The following is a 26,722-nucleotide window of genomic DNA, read 5'->3' as shown; positions in this document are numbered from 1 at the left end:
AAAAAATAAAAATGGTTTCCAAAGTTAGGAGAAGCAAAACACTTTCCTGGTGAGAAGGATTTTATTTTGTTGTTAATTTTATTTTATTTTTAAGTTCACCAAACATTAGAAAGACGGGAAAATAGCCACTTTCTAGAAAAGTAATTTTCACTAACAAATAAGGTATATTTTTTTTTTTGATTGTGGAAGTAGGAGTGAGAATGAATAAAATATTGGATTATTTCGAGTGTAATTAATAGTATAATGGCTTTTAATTTGATAAATCTCCATGCTTAATTTTATATATTTTTTAATATATATTTAAATCTAAAATAATTCCTGTAGTTTTTCTATTAGTAACCAAGTTAACTTAGTTTACTATACATGCATTGCATTTTAATTTTTTAAAACGGGCTATTAAAAAAATGTTTAATTCACATGAAAGTAGTTTTATTGTTAAAAAAAAAAAAAAAAAATATGGTCACAAGCACAGGAGCACGCTTTGTGAAATAGAGGTGATTACAGATTATCTTGCATATGAAGCACGAACAATCTTCCAAAAATGAAATCAAGTGGTATCAGGCTAAAGCTAGACCCTGATCTCATGTGGAGACAGTGATGATGACTGCAATGATGATCATCACCGCCCCATCGTATCAATATCACACCATCACATACTACCAAGTTTTCTAGTACATTATAATTTATTAACGAAAGCTAAAATACATTATGCTTTCAATGAAGCTTTATACATATGTAATCGTGTGTTGGTACAGTAAAAATATATTTTTTTATTGTTGAGTAAAGAAAATTTAAGCATTTGAGCTAGGTTTTTTTTTAATCAAAATAATATCTTAAAAAATTAAACATGTCCATAAGAATTATTAAAAAAAACCTTAATTCAAAAAAGTCCACAAAACTGGGAGGTTAGGTCATGGGACTAGGATAAATCAATAAAAAAAATTTAAAACAACCACAAAATAATTTTAAAAAAACAATGTCAAGCGATAAAATTAGAAAAGAAAATGAGCAAGAAAAAAATATATCGACCCACATTAGCTTTTTAAACCTGTGATCTGGATCGTTAAATTGAAAGCACAATAAATATAAAAATCGTGAAGTCCAATCCTCAACAAATCAAATGTTGAATGACTAGTCAGGAAAAAGAATTAACAACACGAAATGATCTATAGCAAAAAAATTGCAATAAAAATAACGAGGGTGAAAATCAAAACTAAAATCAAATTAGAAGGGAAAAAATAAGATAAACCGGAGGATTGAGTTGAGAAGTTAAAATATCTCAACAAAGTGAAAAACAAATCGAAAAAACAAGGGCTATTCTGAAAAAAAAAACACTATAAAAATTGATTGAATTATGAAATTGAGAACCAATAAAACATTAACAAAAAAATTAAGGAAAAAAAATTAGAAATCAAAAAAATAAGAACTTATTTTTTTTAAAAAAATAACACCTAACAAATTGTTATTGAATGACTAAATTGGAAACAAACAAAACTTTTATAAAAAGGCAAAGAAAAAAAAAGTTAGGATGGGAATTAAAACACCAAGAACATAGAGAGCCAAGGTTTACATGACAAATTTTTAATGATGGACTAAAACAAATTTGGCCAATAAAAAGCGCTACATGTATCTCCCGCTCGACAACGCTCAAGGCATACGCTCCTATAATGTTTTGATTAAAAAATCAACTATGAAGAGTGTAAAATGCCTTTCATGATCATGGAGTTAACAAAGAAAACCCACACAAAAAGATGAAAACGCCCTTGAACACTTGTTATGTTTTTTTTCTTTAATTTTAAGAGTAGAAAAAACATTTTACTATTTTACAAAATACAAAAAAGCATAAATACTATGGATCCAAAAGTTCTTTTTTAGTATGGTGGTAAATCAGTAATTTTACTATTCGTAAAAGGTTTCAGAGACAAAAATCACCCCTGACAATCCTCTAATAACAAGTTGAAAATTTAAAAAGGTCAAATCACACTCAAAACCAAAACACCCTAGTTTTTCTCCAAAGGATAAACTTGTAATTTAACCGTCGCAATAAATAATTCTTTTAAGTTCATGTGCATGGTATTTTGCTAGTATCTAGCTTACCCCCTCTATTGTCTCAGCTAGTCTGGAATCTACATTTTTAATTATATTACAATCAGAATCACAATCATAGTAATAAAACATGCCAGGTGGCAGTGGCATTTACCGTGCTGATACATAAAGCAGCACTGTTTACGTAACGGCAGCACTGCAGTGATGTTGGGCAAGCTAGCTTTGGTTCCTCGAGGTTTTATATTCTTACAGTTCAGTTCCTGATATTTTCTACCACAAAATAATCCCCTTTTCATTCACTACAATCAAGTATAACTTTAAAATGAGTGGTTTTTTAACAATGCAAAATCGTCTCACACGTTAATATGGATAGGTTATGCATTTGTTTTTTTTTTTAATTTGGTCCTTGAACTTTTTTCTCGGTGTTTCGTCATGATAGAAAATGCATTCTGGTCCTTAAACTTTAAAAATCATGTGAATTATACAATTTTAGCACCTCAATATTTTTTCAATTTAATTCAAGCACATAAATTTATTTTTGTGATTTTATAATTCATGGTCGAGAGAGGAGAGGGAGGTCATCGGATTCCAACGATGAAGAGAGAAAAATGTCACTAACACCTATTTAGGCAACCAAAACTAACGATATCTGTGTCAAATGATTTCATTTGATGAAAGAAGTTTATATTGAGTATTTTTTTTACATTTAAAGTTTGTGAGAAATATAAATTTTTTTAGTGGTTTTTTCTCTATTTTTTTTTAATTCATGTTTAAATTAGTACCCCTTCTCCTTTTCATTTTGTTTGAGGAACCTTTTTTAAATGATAATTTTTATTTAATTATGCATTTAAATTTGAAGAGTTTTTCTTTGATTTATCTATAATTTTTTTATCTTTTGTATTTTGTATGGATGAACTTTATTTTTGAAAATAAAAAACTATTTTCAAATAATATTTTTAATATGTGCAGCATTGTATGGTGTTATTTTTTTCCTTTTATTTTATTTGATCAATTTAATTTGTGTTTTTATTTCTATTATCATTTGCTTGAATAAAAAAATAATTTTAATAAATAAATTTAGTAAAAATAACTGAGTAAATGTCTGGTATTTCGAGATTAAATATTTTGATATACGCCTGTATCTCGATTTTTCAAGTTTTATTTTTAAACATCGTTAATGACTTTTTATTTATTTATTCGTACACATTATTCTTGATTTATTTGATTGCATGCATGTATAGTTTATTTTTATTTTAACCTAAGTTTTTTAAATTGCATAAATACATAAAAAAAACTTGCATATATAATTTTTTTATAAAAAATAAAAATATTTAGCCTGTGTTGGAACACCGTTACATAATAAATAGTATTATAACCGGTTGTTGATTTGTGTATTTTACATTGCTCACCGAGCATTATACCTAACAAGAAAGTGCCAAATGCATCTTCCAAACTTTGCGAAACCCTAAAAACAATCCTTGCAGCAGACACCGTTCTCCACTGTAGGGTCGCCCTCCTTCCTCTTGGTTATTGTCCACAGGGAACCTCCTTTGTCTCTGGTGGTGGTGGTTCTAAATTCACAAAGCCATGGGACATTTGACCAACCCCATTTCTCCCCCATGATTTCTCACCTGTTCCATTTATTTATTTTTTCACTTACTTTTCATTTTTATGGGTTCAGATATACTGTCCATATTTTTCTTTTGTCACATTGTGAAGCAACCATATGGTAGCCTTTTTGACTTTTTCGCAAGTGTTTTTCAAGCTTTTAAATTAAGCTTTTATCATGCTGTATTCGATTGCGACCATCCTGGCCTATCCCTGTTACTGAAAACCTGACTGGCAATTACAGTTTTTTTTTTTTTTGGCCTGGGATCGGTAGCAAACGCTCAACAGTGCACCCCGATAACAATTTGCGCTGGTCTAGACAATAATCTTGTTTTCTGGCTCAAGATTTGTTCTTGACAAGGTGGCCCCAAGCAATATAACGGAGAAAAAACGATAAAAAGAAATTTAGCAAACGGAGTTAACGGGAAGAAAGGATGCCAAGAGGGGTGATACAGCCTCCAGGAGCTTTAAAAGGAGAAAAGCTATTTGAAGAAGTGGGGTTTGAGGGAGGGTTCTCAATTCCCTCCATTTGTTCCTCACTGTGTTATTCCTTTCTTCAAAACAAGTGTCTTTATTAGCAATGTTGAAGCGGGCCATCTTTGCCAGTGTTTTCCATAAACACAACAAAAAAAAACTTGGATGCAAATACAAAACAAATTATCACAGAAAAACTACTAATTAGTATTAACAATCAGTATTAATTATTAATTATTATTTAATCAACTAGAAAAAGATAAGGCACGACTGGGTGTCGCTGTTCAACGTTTAAAAGGGAAGAGAGGTTGGTGGCAATTACAAACTGCTGCACTAGCCTGTGACACATGATTTGGCCAGGGAAAAAGGTAACGCTAGAAACGAGAGAAAAAGTAAAGGGGAGGTTGCAAGGTAATTATAGGTATGGAAAGAAAACCAGACCCCTATGCTCTCTCTCTCTCTCTCTCCCCTCTACGGTCACAGATCTTTGTTTTCGCTCAAACTGAAAAGCTATGCCTGAATATACAAACAAAATAAGAGAAACCCAGAACCTAAACCAGGCCAGGCCACACTCCTTTCTCTTATTTTTCTCTGATTCTAATTAATTTATTTTTTGTCTCTCACCTTCCATTCCATGACCATAGTCTATGAATGATTGAGTTAACAAGACAAAGGTTTCCTCTCTGTCTATTCCACTTCACCACCAAGCATATCATACTGGTCATATCCTGAGCCTCCACCTATTTTTCTGGTTCCTTTTTATCTCCCCATAGTCTCTCTTTGTTTGATTAGACTCATGTGAATGATGTCTATGTAGTAACCTTTGTTTTGGTTGGTAATGCAGTGGAATGAGAGACTTTAAAGTAGCCATTTTTTACTAGTTAATGAGGGAAGGTGAAAAAAAATAAGTTAAACCGAAGTCATACCTTTTGTTTTCCCGTTCATCTTTGTTCTTCTGTCTTGAATACATATTTTTTTTTACGTTGGTCCCCTGCATTTTGGCTAAAAAATGAGAAAGCATGGATGGCAACTTCCATATCACCCTCTTCAGGTACTTCTTTTTTATCTCCCCCCTTTTTGCTGCGTTATTTTTCAGTGTTTAGCAGCTTTATTGGATGCAAGTTTTGATCTTGAGTGTTCAATGTGAAGGTGGTGGCTGTTGCTGTATTTCTGGCTTTGGGGTTTGCTTTTTATGTGTTCTTTGCTCCTTTTGTTGGGAAGAAGTTGTTCCAACATATAGCGATGGGAATCTACACTCCTCTGGTAAGCAAATTCACATATTTCCGTTTAGTAAATTTTTTATATATAATTTTTACCGCATGCCTTCATTATATCCAGCGGGCTTAATAACCAAGATCTGTTTTTCCTCTGTTCGTTTCTAAAGCTCTTAGCTTTATTTTCTCTAATTCGGTTTCCTTCTGTGTTGTTCTGTTATGGAGGCTCTTTTATCTACAGATCCTTTCAAACATATGTACTTACGTGAACGAGTTGATTGTCTTCCTGTCCCTGTGTCTGTTACCTAAAACTATAACAAATGAGCCACGAATTTGATCCACAGATGATTTAATTTGTCACTTGTTGGAACAATAAGCATTGTCCCATTGGCTACTTTAGCGCTTGGCATTTGACTATGTTAACAAATCGCGGATATTCGATGCAGTATGCTATTAATGTGGTCTTGCAATGGATATAAAGCTAATCCTTGCAAATTCTCTAGTTAGACTATAATTTGCTTTCTCACTGACCTCTTTCGTTTATGGATTTTCTCATACTATCAAAATGCCCTCCACTGGCTGCTCTTTTACACACACACACAATCTGGATTAATGTGGAACCATTGATTGATTCTGGAATTCTATCCTTTCATGGTCTTGGGAATCAAGACAATCAGATCACCTTTGTGTCGTTCGAGAACATGAATGCTGTGTATGAGCTGGTATATTGCCAAGTACAGAATAGAAAACTAAAATGCTTTCTACTCTGTCAACACAATAGGTTGATGATGCTGATAGCCGTTGATTTCCAAAATACAGAATTGGGCAGGATTTGAGTAGTACATGCTATGCATTTTCAGGTTACCTAATTCTGTATTAACAAACAACTTCACTTGCGTGATTCATTATACGCCTTAGCTAGAGGTGTTTCTGATTGATTTAATTTTGGATGAGAGGCTAATAGGTAGTGATAGTGATATCAATATATTTATATCTGGCATGTTAACCCATGCTAGTCCAATCGATATCCTTCGACTTCGTGATATATTTGAAACACTTTGCATTTTTGCTGTTAGCATGATCTCAAAACAATAATTTGTTTGTCAGAAAAAGTAAGTCTAAAATTTCAGTCATGCTACGGTTTTAACTTTCATTTCTGCTAACCATGACATGAGATGGCCATTTTTATGCATAGAATGTGCATCTGTTTAGTCTTGTTTATCAGCAACAACAAATACAGGTCTATGTAAATGTAGTTGGAACTTTAATAACATCTACCTTTTCTTTTCAGATTACCTGTGCCTTTGGCCTATATATTTGGTGTGCAGCTGCTGATCCAGCAGACCCTGGAGTTTTTAGATCTAAAAAGTATCTCAAGATTCCAGACAGTGAAAAGCATAACCCTCAGAAGGACTCAAAACTTGGTGGAGGGTCAACTTCATCGAAACATGATGCAAATGCTTCTACTGTTGGAGGAAAATCTCTGGATAAAGAGGCGGTGGGTTCTGACGCAACTTTGAAGGAGCCAAATACTCAAATTGAGAAGGTGTCATCAGGAAATTCATCTTGTTTTCAGTGGGTTTTCTTTCCTTGTGCTTTGATCTGTAATTGGTGCAGTTTGAGTGATGAATCTTCTGAGCTACAGATGAGTGAAGATGGCATGTTCTACTGCAGTTTGTGTGAAGTTGAGGTTGGTCGGAGTGCTTGAAGTCAGTAGTTTTTCATTTATTTTTGAATTGTTCAGTAGAGTTCATAAATACACAGCGCCTTGGTTGAAATGCATAGTTTGGCACCCTCAAGAATTATGATTTTGATAATGTAGCATGTATTTACAATTTTTTGAGTTTTTTCAAACATTTGCTATATGAAAGAAAACATTTTCACATTCAACCTGCTCAAAGCTAGAAAGCTAACAGACATTGCACGCATCTTGAGTTCAATCTAAAGGTCTATTGTACTACTTTTGTGTTGACAGTTCATGAAAGTTTCTGCTTATGAGATTATGATCCTGTACAGGTTTTCAAGTACAGCAAGCACTGTAGAGTGTGTGACAAATGTGTTGATCGTTTTGATCATCACTGCAGGGTATGAGAGGTCTTATTTGTTGGGAATTTTTCATTTTTATTTTATCATCCTCATGCTCATTTTCCACTGGACTTTTGCAGTGGCTTAACAACTGTGTAGGCAAGAAGAACTACGGACAGTTTTTCATCCTTATGGTTTCTTCTCTCCTCCTGGTAAGCCCAAGCTTCCACATTCTTCCTTACCTGGAATCTTCAGATGGTCAGACTGCATCAATACCCTGTAATCCCTGGTCTATAAATAAAGGCTTATAGGATTTTCCATATCTTAATTCTTAAATTTTTTCCATTCTTCCTTATGCAAGTGCCTTTGATCCCTGTCATCCTGAATCCAGACAGTGTTGTTGCCTATAATTCTGATAATTTGTCCATGCATGAACACTATGTTTTGAAAACAATTTCAGATGAGTCCAAGACAGTTGGGATATATATATATATTTGTTCCCCTTGAGTCCGCAGGTTGCTCTGCATTATTACTCGATTGTCAAGTTCCATTGGGGTCTATGGCTTTACTGTTTGTGCTTAAATAGTTTCCCTATCATGTCTGATATTCTTATCAAACAAGTTTTCACATCCTGAACTTTCTATCCTGATTCCCACAAGCAACCTCCCATTACTGAATATTTCCCAGAGTAAGCCCTTCATTTTCAAGTCATTTTCGATGTAATTGACTATTGACAGGTATATACATGGTTTATATACCTTGGGCTTGAGATTGCAGCTTATTCTACAATGGTCGACTGGAATCCTTGTACTTATCTGCTGTTTTCTTGAACGGAAGCGATTCGCTGTGGACATCTCTGCCAAGCTGGGAAGCAGTTTCTCTTTGGCCCCCTTTGTTATCGTGGTGGTGAGTGCTATTGATGTTTTGCTCTCAGAGTAACCCAACCTTTTCTTGGGCAATCAATTTTTTTTTTCTTTAGTGCTGTTTAAACATTTGCAAAGTTGCAAACCTGTTAGCTAAAAACGTAGAGAAATGATTTATTGTTATTTGTACTTCCTCATTTCTCTGCACTAAACTAAAAGAATGTGTAAATTCTTGCAGTCAGTGTGTACCATTTTGGCAATGATTGCCACCTTACCTCTTGCCCAGCTTTTCTTCTTTCATATCCTCCTTGTAAAAAAGGTAATGATGCCGATCATTTCTTTCTTCAAATTGTGCTTACTATTGTTTAATTATTCAATTGAGTAGTATTTAATCTTTATATAGAGGTTTTTTTTTTGCTTTCGTAATATCTGGGCAGGCAAGAGCTTCAATTTTTTTTTTTACTATTTTTTTGATCCCATTCGGTTTCATTCCAAGTAGTTATTACTTATTAGCCGATATCACAAAATTCCTGTACATGTCATAGGGAATCAGCACTTATGATTACATAATAGCTCTAAGGGAGCAGGAACAAGAGCAACAGGGCGTTGAAGGTCAGCAGAGTGTTCAAATGTCTCCCGCCAGCTCACTCACTGGATTAAGCAGTGCAAGCTCATTTTCTACTTTTCACCGGGGTGCTTGGTGCACACCACCTCGTCTTTTTCTGGAAGATCAGGTACTTTTTACTAATCCATTCTTCTGCTGGGCATGCTTGTGCAATTGTGAATCCGTGAATTGTAAGAGGAACAATAACTTTGGCGTTTGCAGTTCAGTTGATTAATGATAGTTTTAGTTAAAGGATTTTACAAGATTTTAATAGCGTGGGCAGCATTTGCACATACAACCTCTGTACAATTGCATAATTCACTTTATCTTTTGAGCTAATAGGCTGAGCAGTCACTATATTGTGTTTCATTTTTAAAATTTTCTCTGTTCTATTTTCTGAATGCCTCGCACTCAGGCATGCGCACACTTTTAAAAGCACTGCTAAACTTCTTGATGCTACGGCAATTTTCTTTTTCTTTCAGTTTGATGTTGTTCCTCCAGAGACTGGATCTGTTAGCTCATTAGGAAAGAAGTCTATGAGAGAAGAACCAATCAAGAAAAAGAACCCTGCCACAGTAAAGATCAGTCCTTTGACATTGGCCAGATTAAACGCCGAAGAAGTTTCAAGAGCTGCAGCAGAGGCGAGGAAAAAATCCAAAATCCTGCAGCCTGTGACAAGACGGGAACCCCCTTTTGGGCTAGACACAGATAGCAGCTTTGGCAGCAGTGGCCATCGGATGGTCCCAAGGATTGACAATAATAGAAGGAGAGCTAGTAAGCGAATACGCTTTCCAGCTGACCTACCCATGGAGTCTGTAACTAGGACTTCAGGTATAACTCCCGAGAAAGGTTTCACTGAGACATCTACAAGCTTGGCTCCTCTTCAGCGTGAGGCCCGTAGTGCTTTCCAGACCAGCCGAGCAATGTCAAGCTCAGCTGGGGTTGCTGCTTCTTCTCCTGAAAGCAGTTTAGACTCCCCAGATATCCATCCTTTCCGGGTTTCCTCATCCGGAGCTGAAGAGTCCAGACGTCTCACAGGTCTATCTGTAGCTGGTGCTGTTTCTCACAATGCATTCCCACTTTCAAGGTCTACTAGTGATGGGTATGAAGCTTCTGGTGGAGAAGATAGTGACAGGGTTCCTTCCAGGATTGCTCAAAGGTCAGATAACTGGAGTAACCTTCTCTTCCATGCTGATAGGGACAAGACTGTATTTAGAATGAAAGCATCATCTTCATCCAGCCAGGCTAACAATAGAGAACTTTGACGATGGCTCTTCTATGAAGTTCGGTTCCTTTTGATTTCTGTGGGGAGAAGTTCCAACATTCTTTCATTTATGGGCTAAGTACTTAAAGAACTGGCCGCTTCGCCTATTGATATTGTATTTGGCTTTGGATTCTGGAATCAAGGGCCTCGCTAGAAGACGACACTGCTGTAAAAAGGTTGCTGAACTTGCGTTCCTCTGAGCCGCAAGGAAGCTTTTTGCATGCACTCTCATTGCAACCGTGGATCTCTGGCTGTTGCATTTGGTACAAAAAATTTGATCATGTGTTGTTTATAATGCTTGGATTGTATTCCCTTTGAAGGGTTTGTTGGATTCTCAAGATGGTTTCTTTTGTAGATTTAACTTAACATCCACAAAGAGTACCTCTGTTTGTTTCTCCGGGTTCTGTCAGTGGAAACAACAGGAGGAAAGCTCGGGCATGCTACAAAGAAATTTTTTTTTAAAAAAATGCAAAAGCAGCCCGAAGTCAATATGCTCTAATCCCTTTTTCACTTCATTTTCTTTTATGCTGGTATGGTGTTCTTGTTGAACTCCTGTTGGTTCAAGTGGAACCCAGAAATCACCAATAAATTATACAAGACACGTGGTGTGGGTAGTTCATTGTAGTTTTTTCTACTGTTTGCTCTCACAACTTATGAATTGGAATAGTTAATCTTTTTTTAAAAAAAATTAATTTGGTTCGAGTTTATATATATATATATATATTTTTTTTTTGAAAGGGATGGTTGAGTTAAAAGATATAGGACTAATGTATAAAAAACAGGTAAATTAGATGGTGTTCTAGAATTTTATTTGGAAAGTTTATATAAGTTTTTTATTTTTTATATCTACTAAGTAACAAGTCCCTGTAATTTTTTTAAATTTAATTTTAGTATTAAATTTATATAATCTGTTGTAATAATGGAAACTCGCTGCATCCAATTGCTGACTCATGAAGAACTATTTAGAACCCTTAAAATGATTTTGCCTTCAAAGGAGCTGGAATGGCAGACCCTAATAGATGGATTTTACAATTAGAGGTCAAGCAAACCACTCATCTTGTGACTATAAGCTGGTCAAGCAAGCCACCACTTCGGTCTGCAGTACCACCAAAACCAATTTTACACGCACCACTTTTTCCAATTCAGATGCATCAAGAATTGGCAAATGATAGCAAGACATCTAAAGATTCAGTTTGAACATCAACTTCGGTCTGCAGTACCACCAAAACCAGCATTCTGCATAACAGCAGATGCAATGATTGGCTAGAACATGCTACAAGAACAAAAAAAAAACCACCAACCTCCTCATCAAATACAGTCCGGCCACAAGCGAACAGTAGATGCAATGATTGGCTAGAACTGGCTGTCTGTCACTGTCAAGCTACAATGGTGATATAAATTCATCGGTATTTTGTAACGTGATGTACTCTCTTAACAGTGTTTTTTAATTGCATATGTATTAAAATAATATGCTTTTTAATTTTTTTTTTATATTAACACATGTCTGAAAATTTAATGATTTTCAGACAATTGAAAAACAAGTTTAACAGCGTTAATAAACACATTGGAAGCATCAAGAGTCACGAGGTCGTAGCAATTTGCAGACAAATGCTGAACTACTCCAGTCACCATTCTTCTTGATAACAATGCGGCCTCTGCTTAGCCAATTTACGCAGAAACCACTTGAAATAAAAAATATAGTTAAAAAGTTTTAAGCCAAACCTCATTCCTTAATCGCGTTTGTGATTTGACAATTCACTAATACATCTGAATCTCAGGAAATGATTCATGCTTTTATCTTTTTTATTTTACTTATTATATTATAGGTGTTCTTTTCTGTTTATTCATATCTCAATTAATTTTATAAAATCATAAAAATATTCTAAAATTAATAATTATATAATTCTTTAAAGATTTATCATTCTCATACTAATAATTTTTAAAAACTAAATTCAGAATTTAAAGGAGCCGCATCCTTTTAAATTTAGTGTAAACCAATTTCAACCTTTTCTAACCACAACAGTCAAATTTCGGGTTATCTTTAACTGAACCACGCAGAGACTGAACTCTTTCTTGTATTGCGTATTGTTTATTATGTTTCTCTATCGAGCTGTGAATTCACCAATTACACTTAAATTAGTGTTCTCCCGAGCCACAACATCTGAAGCAGGTGCAGCATCCAAAATGCACAATTTGCTCAATTAGAGTCCTGTCCAATATTTAGCCAAACCAAGTGTATGTAAAAAGAAGAGAGCTATAATAATCTTACTTCAGATTATGTTACACACAAGTTTCAAATTCATTGCATTATCCACATAGAACTGAGTTCATGTACACAGGTACAAACTCTGTTAAGCTAATAAAAAAACAAAAAAAGGAAAACCAAAAACATGTATATATAGCAAAGAAAAGGCATCGCAAGGCCACTAACCTTGTCAAGTATAGGTAACAGAAACAAAATGAGGGATCTTTCCATCATCAAAAGGCAAGCTGACATAGTCACCGGCAAACTCCTCAGCAATCTCCCAGACAAGCTCTCTGTGCGCAGCCGTGCAATCCATGTAAAGAACAGTAAACGCCGCGATATTGTAAAGAAATAACATCGTTTGGAGAGCTGAAGGCACCACAATTCGAACAACAAAAGGCCAAATCTTCCATGCACTATCGATATTACCAATATCCATGTCTCCCCATGGAAATGAAATGGCAATTACAAACAAGCCAGGGAAAAAGGCCAAGAATAAAAACGAAGACAAAGCCACTCCTTTCGTTCCTTTTATTAGGAAGTTGCTCCTCTTCAATGGCTCAAGACCCCAAATTGATTCCGCAACCACTATCACCTGAGCTAAAACCCAATTCAACTGCAGATAAAACAAAACTAAGACCAGAAAAACCCCAAGAATCAGGCAAAAGACTTGAAAAGAAGGTGAAGAGACATTAACTTCAAATCCAAGAAGCTGAATTCCATTCATAACCAATAAAAAGAACAACGCAAAAAGGAGGACGACCCCCAAAAAGATAATTTCAGCTAAAGAGTTAGTCATCAAAAGGGGAAGGAAAGAAGTGAGAGAAGATTTGATTGAAGAGCAAAGCTTTACAGGTCTACTGTAGAATCCATTAATAACACTGTAGGTGATGGAGCCAGTAGCGAAAAGAGAGAAAGTGACGGAAAGGAGTACAAGGAGAAGGGAGAGGATAATGGTATTTGTAGTGAAAAGATTTGAGAGATCATCTTGATAAAAAGTAGCGTGAGAAAAGAGGATTTTGGAGTGGAGAGTGGAGGATTGAGAGATGATGTTTTGGATGGTGGGGTAGACAGAAAGAAAGAAAGAAAGAGGGAGGATAGAGAGAACAGAGAGAGCCAAGAAATGGCGGGAGTGGGCGTTTATTATACGTTGTGTTTCAGATAAGACAGAGCAAAGGTCAGCGGCCGCTGTTGATCCCATGGTGGATTTTGAGTTGATCGAGAGGGCGGAAGAAGTGGTGGTGGTGGTGTTGTTTTTGTTTTACTTGATGGAAGTGATGGGTTTGTTCTTTTTTTATTTCTTGTGTATGGAGAGGTTGGAAGTTATCTCGGGTCGTTTGATTGTATCGCCGCCATGGATAAAGCCAGTCATTACATCAGTTTTCTTATGAAAAAATCAATTAAATTTATCTTAATTTGCGTAATTTAATATAAATAAATTTTACTCTGAAGTCATGGGAGTTTGGTGTACGAGCTCCAATGTCGAGCATTTACACCGGAGAAGTGAGGGTTGGGTTCGACCCAGTATGATCCAGACCATTTGATCACCATTTTTTTTTTTGGTTTGTGATAGTGACCAAAACCTAAAACCAATCAGTTAGATTGGCGCGCAAGCAGGTTTGAAGATGTTCTGGTGAGTTGGTATGTTTCAAAGAAGAAGTTTCTTCGGGCATGGATGGACTATTTAGAACAATTTAATGAGATATTTTTAAATTTATACGAACTGGATGATACTTTGTTACGTGTTAAGACTTTTTTATTAGTTTAACATGGATGTCCGAGCCAGCTTGCATGCATCTCAACTAATCCCATGAGCTCTGAAGTTAACGACTATATAAGTCTCCAGTGCCCATCATATAAGCAACCACAAGGCTCGAACCTGAAACCATAAAAGGAGCAAACCTCTTAGTCCCAAACTTTTATCACTGGATCACCATCTAGATGATTGTTATTAACGGTGGAGTTTCTCAATTACCCAGTACTAAATACTAATATAAAGGAAGACCATTCATTCCTATGATTCTTTGTAAAAATAAAAACATTATAATTGTAGTCTCTTTAAATTATTTTTATAATAAAAAATAGTTTATTTTAATGAAGTCATTATAGCACATATCTCAAATTTTATTAAAATTTTGTTTAGGGCAAGCTTAAGTTAACATGATATTAAGTTTGAATAATTAGAAGCTAGTTATTTTTTAATGTGGTTTTGCTTTAAAATATATTTAAATAATATTTATTTTTTAGTTTTTATAATTCATATTTGATATTAGCATAAACACATCAAAATAATTTAAAAATATCAATAAAAATTAATTTAAAATAAAAACAATAATTTTTTACCAAAATAATTTTCAACCATAAAAACAAACAATTTTAATTTATCAAACTTAAAAATGTTTTTAAAAGTCAATTCAACTTAAAAATATATACATTTATTTTTTTTTCTCTAAAAGAGAGATCAATTAATTGTTTATATACATTTCAATTAATTTTATAAATTTTAAAATTAATAATTTTATAAATTTTTAGTGATTATAAATTAAGTTTTAAAGACACGAATTCAAATTTTACACTTGCACTTTTCTTCTTTTATTAACAAGGTAGTAAGATATTTATTGGATCTAATTGTACTGGATCATTTAATTTCTATAATTACAAAATAATTGATTAATCAACTAAGGATCTGTTAAATAATTTCTTAAAAATTATTTTTAAACATTTTTATATTTATTTATTATTAAAAAAATTAATCAACAAAAAATACTTCCCACCAACACAGTTAACAAATCCTTACACTCGCAATTCTGGCTCGCTACTTAACATGAGTTGCATAAATAAGACATGATTATCACAATGATAATCAGAATCACAAGGATATGATTAATGACTGTTTTCTTTGATTAATTTTTTTTTTTATAATTTAATATGGATGTTCGGATACCATCGCTTAATTAATTTTTTTTTGATTATTTCTTCTGGGACGTCAAGATTTTCTTTTTAAATTTACTATTTCTACCACTCTGACGTAACGCCCATCCAGTCCAATGAAACTGTAGCTCGATAGGCTCTATTGGTAGCGTAAACATCTTCAACTTCGAAGGAAAAAATATATATGCAAACCCTCTACTGCTTCCCAGTCCCACATATCATGCTATTGGAAAACTCACCCCACCCCACCATTCCATTCACGCCAATCATCCACCGACTTCTCCTTCGATACCAGAATCCTTCACAATTGTGAAATCCTCGTGAATTCCCTCAAAATCCAACAATCATTTTGCAAAGTTCCCAGGTTTTTTTCGCTATCAGATCCTCTCTTTTCCATGCTCCTCATATTGATCGTTAAAGCGAAATCAAATTGTTTTTTTTTTTTTGCGTGTTACATTGCTAGGCAGGTTTTTAACTCAAGATCCAATAGACTGACACAGACACTGTGTATATATCGACATCAAGATGGAGGTTTCTAGTACAGCTTCTCCTAGAATGAGCTTGGATCAGCTACAAAAGGAGGGATCTGAAGAAACCCATTTGCAAAACTCTGAGCTTGAATCATCTGATTTTAGTGATAGGCATAATCATCAATTCCATTCAATGAGTGCGTTGGAGATCCTGAGAGAAACAGTGAGGATTCTCCGATGTAATTCATGGTCGTTTATGACGATCGCTGCTTTGCTTATTTGCCCAGTATCTGCCATTCTTTTGTCAAATGTATTGGTTGATCAGTCTATTGTTAAGAAATTGAGTATTAGGCTTTTGTTGGTTGCCAAATCCAGTGGACTCCCATTGGGGCCTTTTATCAAACAGTCGTGTCATCGTTTTTCCGAGATGGCTGTTTCGTCTGCCATGTGCTTCCCATTGTTTATTACCTTGTCTTTGTTGTCGAGAGCTGCGGTGGTTTATTCTGTAGATTGCACTTATTCGAAGAAAAATGTCGACGGTTCAAAGTTTTTGGTGATAGTGAGTAAAAATTGGAGAAGGGTTGTTTCTACGTATCTGTGGTCGAGTTTGGTGATTGTTGGTTGTCTCACATTATTCTGTGTTCTTCTTTTAGCTGCTTGCAGTGCATTTTCGGCAATTGGGTTTTGGCAAGAGTTAAATCTATATGCTGCAATAATAGCGGGGCTAGCTTTCTCAGTTGTTTTTGCAAATGCGATTATTATTTGCAATACTGCTGTTGTGGTCTGTATGTTGGAAGATGTTTCAGGGCCGCAGGCACTGCTCCGGTCCAGTGTTTTAATTAGGGGACAGACTCAGGTGGGTCTTCTGATATTTCTTGGATCAACAATTGGGATGGCAATGATAGAAGGTTTGTTTGAGCATAGGGTGAAGACATTGAGTTATGGAGATGGGTCTTCCAGGATTTGGGAAGGTCCTCTTTTAGTTGTTATGCATTCATTTGTGGTGCTTATTGATTTGATGATGAGTGCAGTTTTCTACTATAGTTGCAGATCTTATAGTATGGAAACCTCGGATGGTGAATGCCAGTCAATTTTAGAGACAGTCACTGTTTCTGCTGAATCTGTGGGTACTCCATGATGTGATCATGTGAAATGATTACCATTGTAGAGTTTTCTCCAGTTAATGAAGGCAGGACTTGTGTGAGAAAATTATGGTTACGTTGCTATTCTCATTTTCTCACTACTTCTAAAGAACTCTCATGGGAACTTTTCACTAGCCATTAGCATGCAAAGATTTAAGGCTGGTGCTTACCTCAGATGATTATCTAGTTTTCTTTACAAATGTCACTGGAATGCAATATATCACATTTTTAGTATTCTGCAGGAGATGAAACAAAATCAGAACAGGCATGTGAAGTTTGATGGGTACAGTATCGTTGTATAAAGATATAATCCTTGGAGAACCTTTGAAAATGATAGCAACCTTTTGTTTACATGTGGTGGAAATTCATTTCCTATTAACTTCTTCTTTTCTTTTTTGAGTTAATTTTTATCCTTTGCCTATGGTGTTTTCATTCATGGATGGTCAAATTTGTTTTTAAGTATTCAATTTCACTTATCAAACTGTTAATGTTTCATCAAAAGATTTACTACCTGTTATGGAACGTGAATTAGACTGGATATTTTGAGTTCTATAAATTAATCAGTTCATTGTATTGGATGGAGTTTGCCAGTTATATGGATTCTTTTCCTCACAAGGACATTGTGCATAAGTTTGAAATGTTGGAAGTGCCTGATGGACCAAATGAAATATGATTATTCACCTGTGTCGGTTTGGGGTACAGTCAAGTCACTGGATATTATTTTGCTCAGAATTAATTTTGATTTCTTGAAATTTTGATATGTAGCCAAGTTGTTGAGGAAGTGTATAATTTCATATATATTCTCTAAGCATTGTAGCATTGATATGGGCAGTTAGTGATATAATAATTCCGATTCCTGATTCTTTCACTTTCAAGTCCTTTTGTAGCTGTTGTTACTCTTGTTGGTTGCTGGAAAACTCAGGGGAAGGATTTCGAAGTATACTTCTTAGGTTTTCTTTTATAATAATGGAATGTCTTATCATCTTGAGATGCATGTTTGAAAGCAAAACATCTTTTAAACAGAAAATCTCTAAGTTTATTTGCTTGTAAGAAACACATCTTCAATTTGAAAGCCATTCTACGTATTATGGGATTCATTTATTATTCATTTAGTTTCAGTGCCTCATTCACCAGAACTCTGAGAATTGCTCTTTATGCTGTGAACATCACCGAAATTTCATCCAGCTAGAAGCAAGATGATTGAATTCAATAGGTCCCATTTCTTCTCGAATATCATTCACCATAACATCATTATAAGTATCAAAGCTATTTTGTTCTTGTTGAACATAAGCTGCTGTTGCTCGTCCAGCATGGGGCTTTTGCTGAACATTTGGTTCTTTAACTCCTTGATCCTCGCTCTCAACAATAAGGAAGTCCACTTGAGTGTCACCGTCCCAAATTCTTATGCCCTTTAGATGATTTGTTGTTGTGTCAACTCTAAGAAACAAGTCTTTACTTCCTGGAATTTCACTGTTATTGTTGCACAACTTCACAGGTATTTCAGTGCTTGACCCTTCAGGGTCACTTTGGATGCCGATGCTTTGGGCATTCATTCACCTTTCCTGGATTTTTCTTCCCTGAAAACTAACGAATAAGTGAAACAAGTTGATTTCTTGCATCTAGATGGTCTATATACCAAAAGCAAGGAAAGTATACAATTTAGCTGGTAGCAAACTTTGATCTTAAATGTTATAAGCCATACCCTCAAGATTGATTTGTTCTTGTTGAAGATAGGTTGATGCTTCTCCTTGTTGCCTGATAGTTTGTTGAAGTTCTTGAGAATTCACGTTAATGCTAGAAGGTCCTGGATCAGACAGTGCATGGTGCTTTAATTCATGTGTTTATTGAACACCTTTGTCATTCTTAGAGTTGCCTGCCATGCTTCTAGTGATATGGAAGTCTGGCAGGGCACAGCCATCGTCCATTCGTACATCCAATGTTTTTATCTGCTTGGGAGTTTACTGGGAGGGAAGGGATTATTGGCTCTGGTATTTGACCTCCTTCGACTCCATATCCCCTCTCAACATGCGTGTTCTTCGTTCCAGGATCCACCGGATGGGTCGAGTAAATTGGATGAACAGTTTTCTGATGTCTTGATTTGCTTTTCTTTCCTGCAAAATATGAAGATGAAGCAGAGTGAAACTTAGGAAAGGAAGACAAATAAAATGATTTAAGAAAAAAGAAAAAAGAATAAAATCACAATTTATACCGCAGCAGAATGGAAAACAGCAAAATGGCATCTCTGCAGCAACATAAAAAAATTGATTAGCATACTCCCTTTATATAAACGAAAACAGAGCGGCGAAGGAAAAAAAGAAGAAAAAAGGTCGCCCTCACTCTCAGCGGGAGTGATGACACGAGACAGAGTTATTAGCGTCAATGCTCCTAAAAAATGGTATCATGTCATTATATTAAAGGCAAATAAATGGCCATTTTCCACGTGGCAAAAAAGGCGCGAAGCAAGGAAAAAAGAAGAAAGAAAGTAGATTAGCCTTAAAAAAAATCAGCTACCCTTCACTTGAAACCGGGCACGACCAGCGGAAGACATGTCATTCATTGCTCTTAATCATGGCGTGTCGTTCATTTTTGGCTGGACTGGCTACCCTTCACTTGACAAACAGGGGATGCCTTTTGTCAAAACAAAGAAGGAAAGGAAACCCTAATAATAATAACTTCCCAAGCCAGCAGCAGCAGGTATCCTTATTTCAGGTTTGCATATCAGTTGCACACAGGTGCTGTACTTGGATTGGATTGAAAAAACTTTATAATCTCTGCTTTCCTGTCGCAGCTGTGGTTAGGGATAAGCAGGACACTGGTAATTATAATAATAGTTGTTTTTTTATATTTTTTATTTTAAAAAATATTAAAATAGATTTTTTATTTTTTAAATTTATTTTTAACTTTAGCACATTAAAACAGTAAAAAATATTAAAAAATCAATTTAAAATAAAAAAATTTAAATTTTAATAAACAAAGAATTTAAACTCACCATTAAACAACCTCCTAAAAAAAGAACTAGAATTTCTTAGAATATTTCGGGAATTACCCGATATATATATAAAACAATTTGCACGCTAATTGATGTGGTTGATAATCGGCAAGGATGTTTAAAATTAATCATTAATTTTCTCGTTAAACAGAATAAAAACCCGTTAGGTCGGAAGTGATTCGGGTAAATAAATAAAAATTTTGGGTGTAACAGCAACCCGGCTCGAAATATCAAACTCTTACCTGGATGCACTCTTAATGCCACATGTACAAGGTCCTGTTTGGTATTGTCAAGGGCGTCCTTTTATTTTTTAAGAAAATATTCTTTTTATTTTTAAATTGTTTTAATATATTTATATAAATTCTTTTAAAAAAATATTAAAGTGAGTAATTTTATTTTTTACTTTCGCTGCCGTGCTTTTTAAAACACATATTTCTTATGTTCTCCGCCTTTTGGCTTGGCACCTAACTGATTGATCAACTATTTTCTATTTGATAGTAATGTTAATCACTAACAGCCCACTCTTTCACATAATTCTCCCTCTCCCTCCCTCCCTCCCTCCCTCTCCCTCTCTCCTTCTTCTACTTATTGTTTTTTTATAGTAACATGGGTGCTTGAAGTTGATAACGCGGTTAAACTGTTCGACAAAATGTCTAAATGAAATATGTGAGTTTTTTTTGCTAGTCAAATTAATACCAATGTCCTCTTTTTGACTGGAATTGTAAAAGATGCTGCTAGTTTGCGTCAACTTTTATATTTTATGTGCAAGTTTATATAAGAAGAGTGACTTCTTTAGGAGGTCATTTAATAAGTTTAGCTCTATTTTGTAACAGGGATAATGATGGATAGCAACACACAGGAAAAAGTTCATGAAGTTGAGGAATTTTTTTATGGCCATTTGAAACCACAGCTTGTTCGCGCTATTGCTGAACGGTACATATGTTTTTTTTTTAATTATTACTACCAATTGCCTCTTTGTACCATTTTAGCAACCGTGAACCAAAATGATAACAAATTATTTTAAAAGTTTTGGCTTGTCTAGTTGCTTTGTAATATCAGACATAGGTTCTGCTACTGCTATTAAAATCTCAAAGCTTACGACTGTTTAAGTGAGAAAGAATGCGAAAAGAATTCTTTAATTTGACAAGTAGATTCCTGTTTAAGCTTACGACTGTTCTATGCGAAAAGAACTCTTAAAAAAATTGATTCTATCTAACATCAAACTCTTAGGACGTTGCTTCTTTAATTTGCTGGATCGAAAGTTGACAAGTAGAAAGAGATTTATGATTTATGCTATGTTGAATGCTTATTGAGTGTTTTTCATGCTCTTATTTTGCAGGGACAAGGTTTTTGAGCAACAAAAGATGTTGTATCCTTTTCTTTTTATTCATGGTTCTTTGGAGATTAAATAGTGGGCAGTCAGTACCCAATTTCTTATAACCAAAATTTCCTTGTGCATTGAAAGGAGCCATTGGGCATCGAGTGTCTTTCAATTGAATTTCGCAACTCAATTACTGATCCCAGATAGTCCCGTTATCTGCTTGACTCTTTACTTCTAGCTCAGATTAGCGAAGGAACATAGAGAACTTAGAGAAGAACAGCGTACGATGGTCAACCTTGGCTCCGTATTGTACATGCAAGCTGATGTGTAAGTGCTTGCTGCCTTGAGTACTCTAGTACACCTTTCAGTAGCTGTATCGATATATTCCTTCTCTGAACTCCATGTATTATTTACATATCAGGCCAGATACCCACCGCATATTTGTGGATGTTGGACTTGGATTCCATGTGGAGTTTACCTGGCAAGGTATGCACTTTCTCTTTGGTTAATCAAAGCTCTGTTTAAAGTTTTATTCCCCTAGAAACAGGTTGCAAAGATAGAAACTTAGGGGCCATTTGTTTTTGCATAAAATATTTTATAGAAAAATGGTCAAATGTACAATATTTTAAAGTGGACCTAGGAACTTAGAAAATTATTTTAGCTCATAAAATTCTGGAAAATATTTCATGGATAATACGCAACTCATGATTTCTTACTTACACCATCATCCAAATATTTTAAAAGCCACCCCACCCCACCCCCACACCCACACCCAGCCACTCGCCACCCTATCAATGGCCTCCCACCACCACCACCACCCATCTTTCTGCCAAGAATCCATTACCATCAAATATTTCATGTCATTACTTACCAAACTTCGAAAAATATGTTAAACATGTCATGGATGTAAAAATATTTTAAGTAAAACAAACACCCCTAAATAACAAGACAACTTGCTGATGTTAGGGTTGAGAAAAAAGAAATCCTTGCTGGTTATTATCACCATGAGCTATCTAGAATTAGTTCTTTTTATGACGAACCTCATTTGTCATTACATATTTAGTCCATAGGACTACCATAAAAAAAGAAAAGCTTGTTGTACAAGTCCTCTGGATTCCATTACGATAACTAAGAGATGACATGGATTAAATCCCGTGTTAATAGCATATATTGGGACCTCAAAGTGCCTCCGAGGCAGAAGTTGGTGGTGCTTGCCAGATTATTCTTCTCTTTGAACATTTTGCTTGGCCACGGTTACAACTTATTGGCATTAATCCTGATGAACCCTTGGGCGGGGATGCTGGAATAGGGCTCTGTTTCATTGTGATCTAATTATGCAAGTTCAATAATGGAATGAGACTATAAGATCTTAAAAGCTTTTGCATAATACATCTGCTTTTGCATCTTCCCTTCACTTCCTTGTTGGTGCATCTGTGTCTCTCTGTATCATCACTCTTGCCATTGTGCGTGGCTATATCATCACTTTAGCCATTTTCAAGTAGCGGGAATATTTAGGGTGTTCTGTATTCATTCTCTGTAAGAAAAGTGTGTTCTATCCAAACCTCAACGATTCCCTGAATTACATTCTGCAGACAAATAGAGGAGTACACTTGCTTTAATCGCAACAATTAAAGCCAGGATCAAGTTGGTTAGTATTCTCGAGTGATGATTTAATTTTTTTAAATTAATATGGGTGTTAGAGCTAATTTGCTCGTAACTCAATTAATTTTATTTATTTTAAAATTAATAATTATATAAATCTCAGTTGCCTTCAATCACCTTGTTGTTTAAGAAAATAAAAAAGTCACTCCACTTTCTTTTAAAACATCTCAATGCTCCTAGGAACTGCTTTCAGTAGGTTCCTTTTTCATCTTTTTTTATTTATTTATTTACATAGCTGTTCGGGTCAGTTTGCACGTATCACGACTAATTTCACGGCTCACTGAACATCCTGCAAACCTAATAAACATGTAAGACATCGTGAGGAGTGACAAGCGTGCACAATAAAGTTCAAATCCAGATGCTGAGAAAAAGAATACCGAGACCTAAAAAGAATACCGAGACCTAAAGTGTCCTTTTTCGTCTTTCTTAAGTAGACAGGTTGCTGTCCTTTGATGACTCGTGAACCAAGGTGGGGGCATAAACATTACATTAACTATACAACTGAAATGACTTGTGAACCGAGGGCTTTTCTTGGGTGTGAGTTTGAACCATACATGCCCATGCTGAAAGCACGTGATGATATGTTTTCTAGCATTTCTTGATAGTTTTTTGGGGTTTGAGAACTATATCATTGGTTGCATGCAGGTTTGTGAGGGGATTCGGGAGTTACTCCAATTGCCAGCAGATAATCATTACCAGAGCGTCTTTTTTAATATTTAAGAGATAAAAGTGTACTGCTACGACTTTCCCATCTTTCATAATTAACACGGGGAAACTTTGATGGAAAGTGATGTCCGAGAAAGTGAAAAACAAAAGATTCTTATTCAGGGATCTAGAGGATAAGTTTGACCTAGTCGCTTCCCTGTTATTTTTCACTTCTGCAAGTTGTCCCTTCTGTAGTGTTGCTGATTTTACTTTTAACCGTTTTAACCGCTAACGTTTATTTACCGGCAGGAATGCTGTAAAAGCCATGTGGCAATGACGGAATACCCAGGAGTCACAGAACCATGTGGGCAGGAGCTGAATCTTTTAAAATGGTCTGTGGAAAAAATGTTCAGGACAAAAGTTAGACACCTGGTTTTCAACCATTTTTCATTGTGAAACAAACATTGAAAAACAAGTCAAAAGTAAAATTCAATCAACTTCTAAATACTGTCAATTTAAAAATATTTTAATTTTCATAATTTTTATAATTATCAATTCATAATATCCACCAACATCATAATTTAACCACCATCACTAGCTATCATTGTTTAACTACCATCAATTCATCATTATTTTTACTATTACCATTATTATTTTAATATTGATATTATCACAACAATAATCAGTATATCATTTACTATTATTATCACTATAATTATTACTGTTATAACAATTATCTTTTTATACTTATTCAATTATTGGACCATCACCACCATCATCACTACACTACCACCATTATTATTTCTACTAACAATATAATTTTTTCATGTTATTATCAATTATTATTTTTTAATACATTCAAACTAAAAAAAAATTAATCAATCTTAGAAAAATATTTTTGATGGAAAAACATTCTTCGCAAAGCAAATGTACCATAACAGCGACTCGTAAGCTTGCTAGCACCCCTGAGCAAAGATCATCTGCTACCACCACCTCCCATACCGCAGCAACCTCGTGATGGCCTATGGCCTATGGGCTAGCAGTGTGAGTTTTGTGGACATTTGAGGTTCACACGTAGAATAGCCGGGCAATACAAATTTTGTACAGAATTACAAGGGACCTGATATCCATTGCTTTTTATTGCAGGCACAGGCACAGGCAGAGGCACAGGCAGCAAAATTAAGCCCATCTGTATTGTTAAACTCAGGAGTCAGAACCTTTATCCTACTACTAGCTAACAGGTAAAAGTAAAACTACCCTTTTAGATGGGGGGTGGCATCTTAGGTGTGCTAAAAAGAGGAAAAAAGTGAAAACATATATTTCTATTTATATTGTTCAGAAACACACTGGCACTCTTTTTTCTTTTTGAAGAACTAGAGTTAAAGGAAAAAAATAAATTGAAGTGTTATGCTCGAATACAATTTTTTTTATTTAGAAAATTGAAAAACTACCTTTTTAATTTTTAAAATTTATACCGAGTTTAAGAAACATATTTTAAAAATTCTTTGTTTTTTTTTTACAATTTTTCATCATTTTTAAAACGAAATATTATATACAAGCACTTTTAGTTTGTGATGTAAAAATTTAAAATTCTATATTTTCTACATGTTCATATTTAGTTAGTTAGTTTCATAATTTTAATTTTTATTACAAATATATATATAGTATAAATATGTTTTTAGTTAACAATATGACTTCTTCATGTAATTTTTAATTTTAATGAAACAAAATTAATATTCCACAATAAAATTATCACAAATATAAAATATTAAAATGACTATTATAAATTATGGTTTTGATTCTTAGTGAAAAATAGTTGTAATCTTGAAGTGTTTTTATCACTCTGAACAAATATTTTTCATATTTTTATTGAAAAAACTCCGAATAAAAAAAGAAGATAAGAGTCATCTGAGTTTTTTTTCCCTTGCTGGCATGTGACTGGCAAACTGGTCATTAGATTGATTCCCACCTGAAACAGGGTTTGTTTGTTAGGATGGAGGCCAGTGGGAGAAAAGATGCCTCATCGTGAAAAGAAGCAACTCTGGGATTGGACAGCACGGAGGAGATGAATTCACTCGTAACCATCACCAAACAGCTGATGCCAACAGCGCTTATTTCATGCATTGGGCAACGGTGGGTTCTGGGATGATTTAACCCATCGGGTCATTAACAGTGCGGTATAATGGAAAGCAACAAGCGCATCGCTATCATTTTAAGAACTTTGATTGGACTGAACTGATGGGATGGGACCGATAAATGCAAGAAAACAACTTCTTGTTTTATAGGCTGTTTTTACTACTGTTTATGTTATTAATACTCTCCATGGCCGTGGCTGTGAATGTGCTGTGTTTGTGTAGCAGCAGAGCTGAATTAAAGGTTTGCTTTCGCCGACAAAAGGAATCAATTCACGGCCACTTCAGATATATTAAGGACATATATGCTCTTCTTTTCTTTTCTTTTCTTTTTCTCTGCTGCGTTGCCACCCATGTATGTGGTTATATGACACTCTTCATTTTCTTTAGCAGATCATATATATAATGTAGGCAGTCTCTCCACCCTTTATCGAGCCAACTTTCCGGTGATCAGCAGACAAATTGCACTAGCAACAGTTTTGTTTAATGTATACATGAATCCCAAACACTATGGTTAGAACAGCTTATTGATCATAATTAAGTCCCACCATTAACTTAAATATTCTACCTATTTTCTCAGGAGAGGAGCCTGCATGTATGTATACAGTACAAATTATTGCAATACTTCAACAGGAATTTTACCAGTGCTTGGGCAGTTCTGTGTGTACGAAATCAGAATATTGATGGCATGCACTATTCATTTAGCTTAATGAGGACGAGAAACTTGCAGCTGCAGAACTAGATATACCAAATAATGAATCAAAACCATTGAGATAGTATTCCAGTGATAAGAGATTGGAATTAAAAGGTTTATTTTCTCTGTGGTTTCAAGTTTGAGCCATGTGGTTGCTCATATGATGGTCACTAGAGACTTACATGATCATTAATTTTAAGACACTTGCACACAAGTAGTATGAACACCCACGTTAAACTAATAATAATAATAATAATAATGAAACGGCTATATATGACCTGTTATAGCTCAGCTGATGATATATCACGTGGTTCTTTTTCGGGTAATTTTTTCCATATCCTGAAGGGTATTCTGCAATTTCATACCATTTTTTAGAATGAAGGAGGAAATAAG

General features: G+C 34.8%; 4 protein-coding genes and 1 long non-coding RNA gene across 9 annotated transcripts; 3 read left to right on the top strand and 2 right to left on the bottom strand.

Moving 5' to 3' along the window:
- Positions 1-4,447: 4,447 nt before the first annotated feature.
- Positions 4,448-10,597, top strand: LOC133697462 (probable protein S-acyltransferase 22). Its single transcript, XM_062120023.1, has 9 exons — positions 4,448-5,179; positions 5,278-5,391; positions 6,634-7,032; positions 7,359-7,427; positions 7,508-7,579; positions 8,145-8,273; positions 8,469-8,549; positions 8,776-8,964; positions 9,317-10,597. The coding sequence occupies exons 1-9, from the start codon at positions 5,138-5,140 to the stop codon at positions 10,097-10,099; spliced, it is 1,878 nt and encodes a 625-aa protein (XP_061976007.1). The 5' UTR covers positions 4,448-5,137; the 3' UTR covers positions 10,100-10,597.
- Positions 10,598-12,049: 1,452 nt separating this feature from the next.
- LOC133696916 (uncharacterized) lies at positions 12,050-13,685 on the bottom strand. Its single transcript, XM_062119213.1, has 2 exons — positions 12,530-13,685; positions 12,050-12,307 (listed from the first exon to the last, which is right to left on the bottom strand). Exon 1 carries the CDS (start codon positions 13,542-13,544, stop codon positions 12,534-12,536), a length of 1,011 nt encoding a protein of 336 aa, XP_061975197.1. The 5' UTR covers positions 13,545-13,685; the 3' UTR covers positions 12,050-12,307; positions 12,530-12,533.
- Positions 13,686-15,346: 1,661 nt separating this feature from the next.
- Positions 15,347-17,237, top strand: LOC133696072 (uncharacterized). Of its 2 annotated transcripts, none has more exons than XM_062118106.1 (2): positions 15,347-15,638; positions 15,742-17,237. In XM_062118106.1, the coding sequence occupies exon 2, from the start codon at positions 15,800-15,802 to the stop codon at positions 16,880-16,882; it is 1,083 nt and encodes a 360-aa protein (XP_061974090.1). In that variant the 5' UTR covers positions 15,347-15,638; positions 15,742-15,799; the 3' UTR covers positions 16,883-17,237. The 2 variants fall into 2 exon arrangements, with proteins under 2 accessions (XP_061974090.1, XP_061974089.1); XM_062118105.1 differs by having other exon boundaries at positions 15,738-17,237.
- A 714-nt stretch (positions 17,238-17,951) lies between these two features.
- LOC133696073 (uncharacterized) lies at positions 17,952-19,319 on the bottom strand. Of its 2 annotated transcripts, none has more exons than XR_009842601.1 (3): positions 19,096-19,319; positions 18,589-18,997; positions 17,952-18,470 (listed from the first exon to the last, which is right to left on the bottom strand). It is a non-coding gene; the product is annotated as an uncharacterized LOC133696073 (long non-coding RNA). The 2 variants fall into 2 exon arrangements; XR_009842602.1 differs by having other exon boundaries at positions 17,952-18,463.
- Positions 19,320-20,111: 792 nt separating this feature from the next.
- Positions 20,112-25,954, top strand: LOC133696992 (uncharacterized). 3 transcript variants are annotated; one of them, XR_009842788.1, is made up of 8 exons: positions 20,112-20,541; positions 20,709-20,808; positions 21,215-21,244; positions 21,435-21,523; positions 21,618-21,682; positions 23,504-24,547; positions 24,650-24,744; positions 25,482-25,954. XR_009842788.1 is itself a non-coding variant. In XM_062119305.1 (7 exons), the coding sequence occupies exons 2-6, from the start codon at positions 20,714-20,716 to the stop codon at positions 22,794-22,796; spliced, it is 282 nt and encodes a 93-aa protein (XP_061975289.1). In that variant the 5' UTR covers positions 20,112-20,541; positions 20,709-20,713; the 3' UTR covers positions 22,797-22,844; positions 23,504-24,008. The 3 variants fall into 3 exon arrangements, 2 of the variants coding, with proteins under 2 accessions (XP_061975289.1, XP_061975288.1); XM_062119305.1 differs by lacking the exons at positions 24,650-24,744; positions 25,482-25,954 and adding an exon at positions 22,789-22,844 and having other exon boundaries at positions 21,440-21,523; positions 23,504-24,008; XM_062119304.1 differs by lacking the exons at positions 24,650-24,744; positions 25,482-25,954 and having other exon boundaries at positions 20,128-20,541; positions 21,440-21,523; positions 23,504-24,008.
- The last annotated feature ends 768 nt before the right edge of the window (positions 25,955-26,722 follow it).

Source organism: Populus nigra, chromosome 6, assembly GCF_951802175.1.
Source record: "Populus nigra chromosome 6, ddPopNigr1.1, whole genome shotgun sequence".
Classification (NCBI taxonomy): Eukaryota; Viridiplantae; Streptophyta; class Magnoliopsida; order Malpighiales; family Salicaceae; genus Populus; species Populus nigra.
This window is presented reverse-complemented; position numbering and strand designations above follow the sequence as displayed.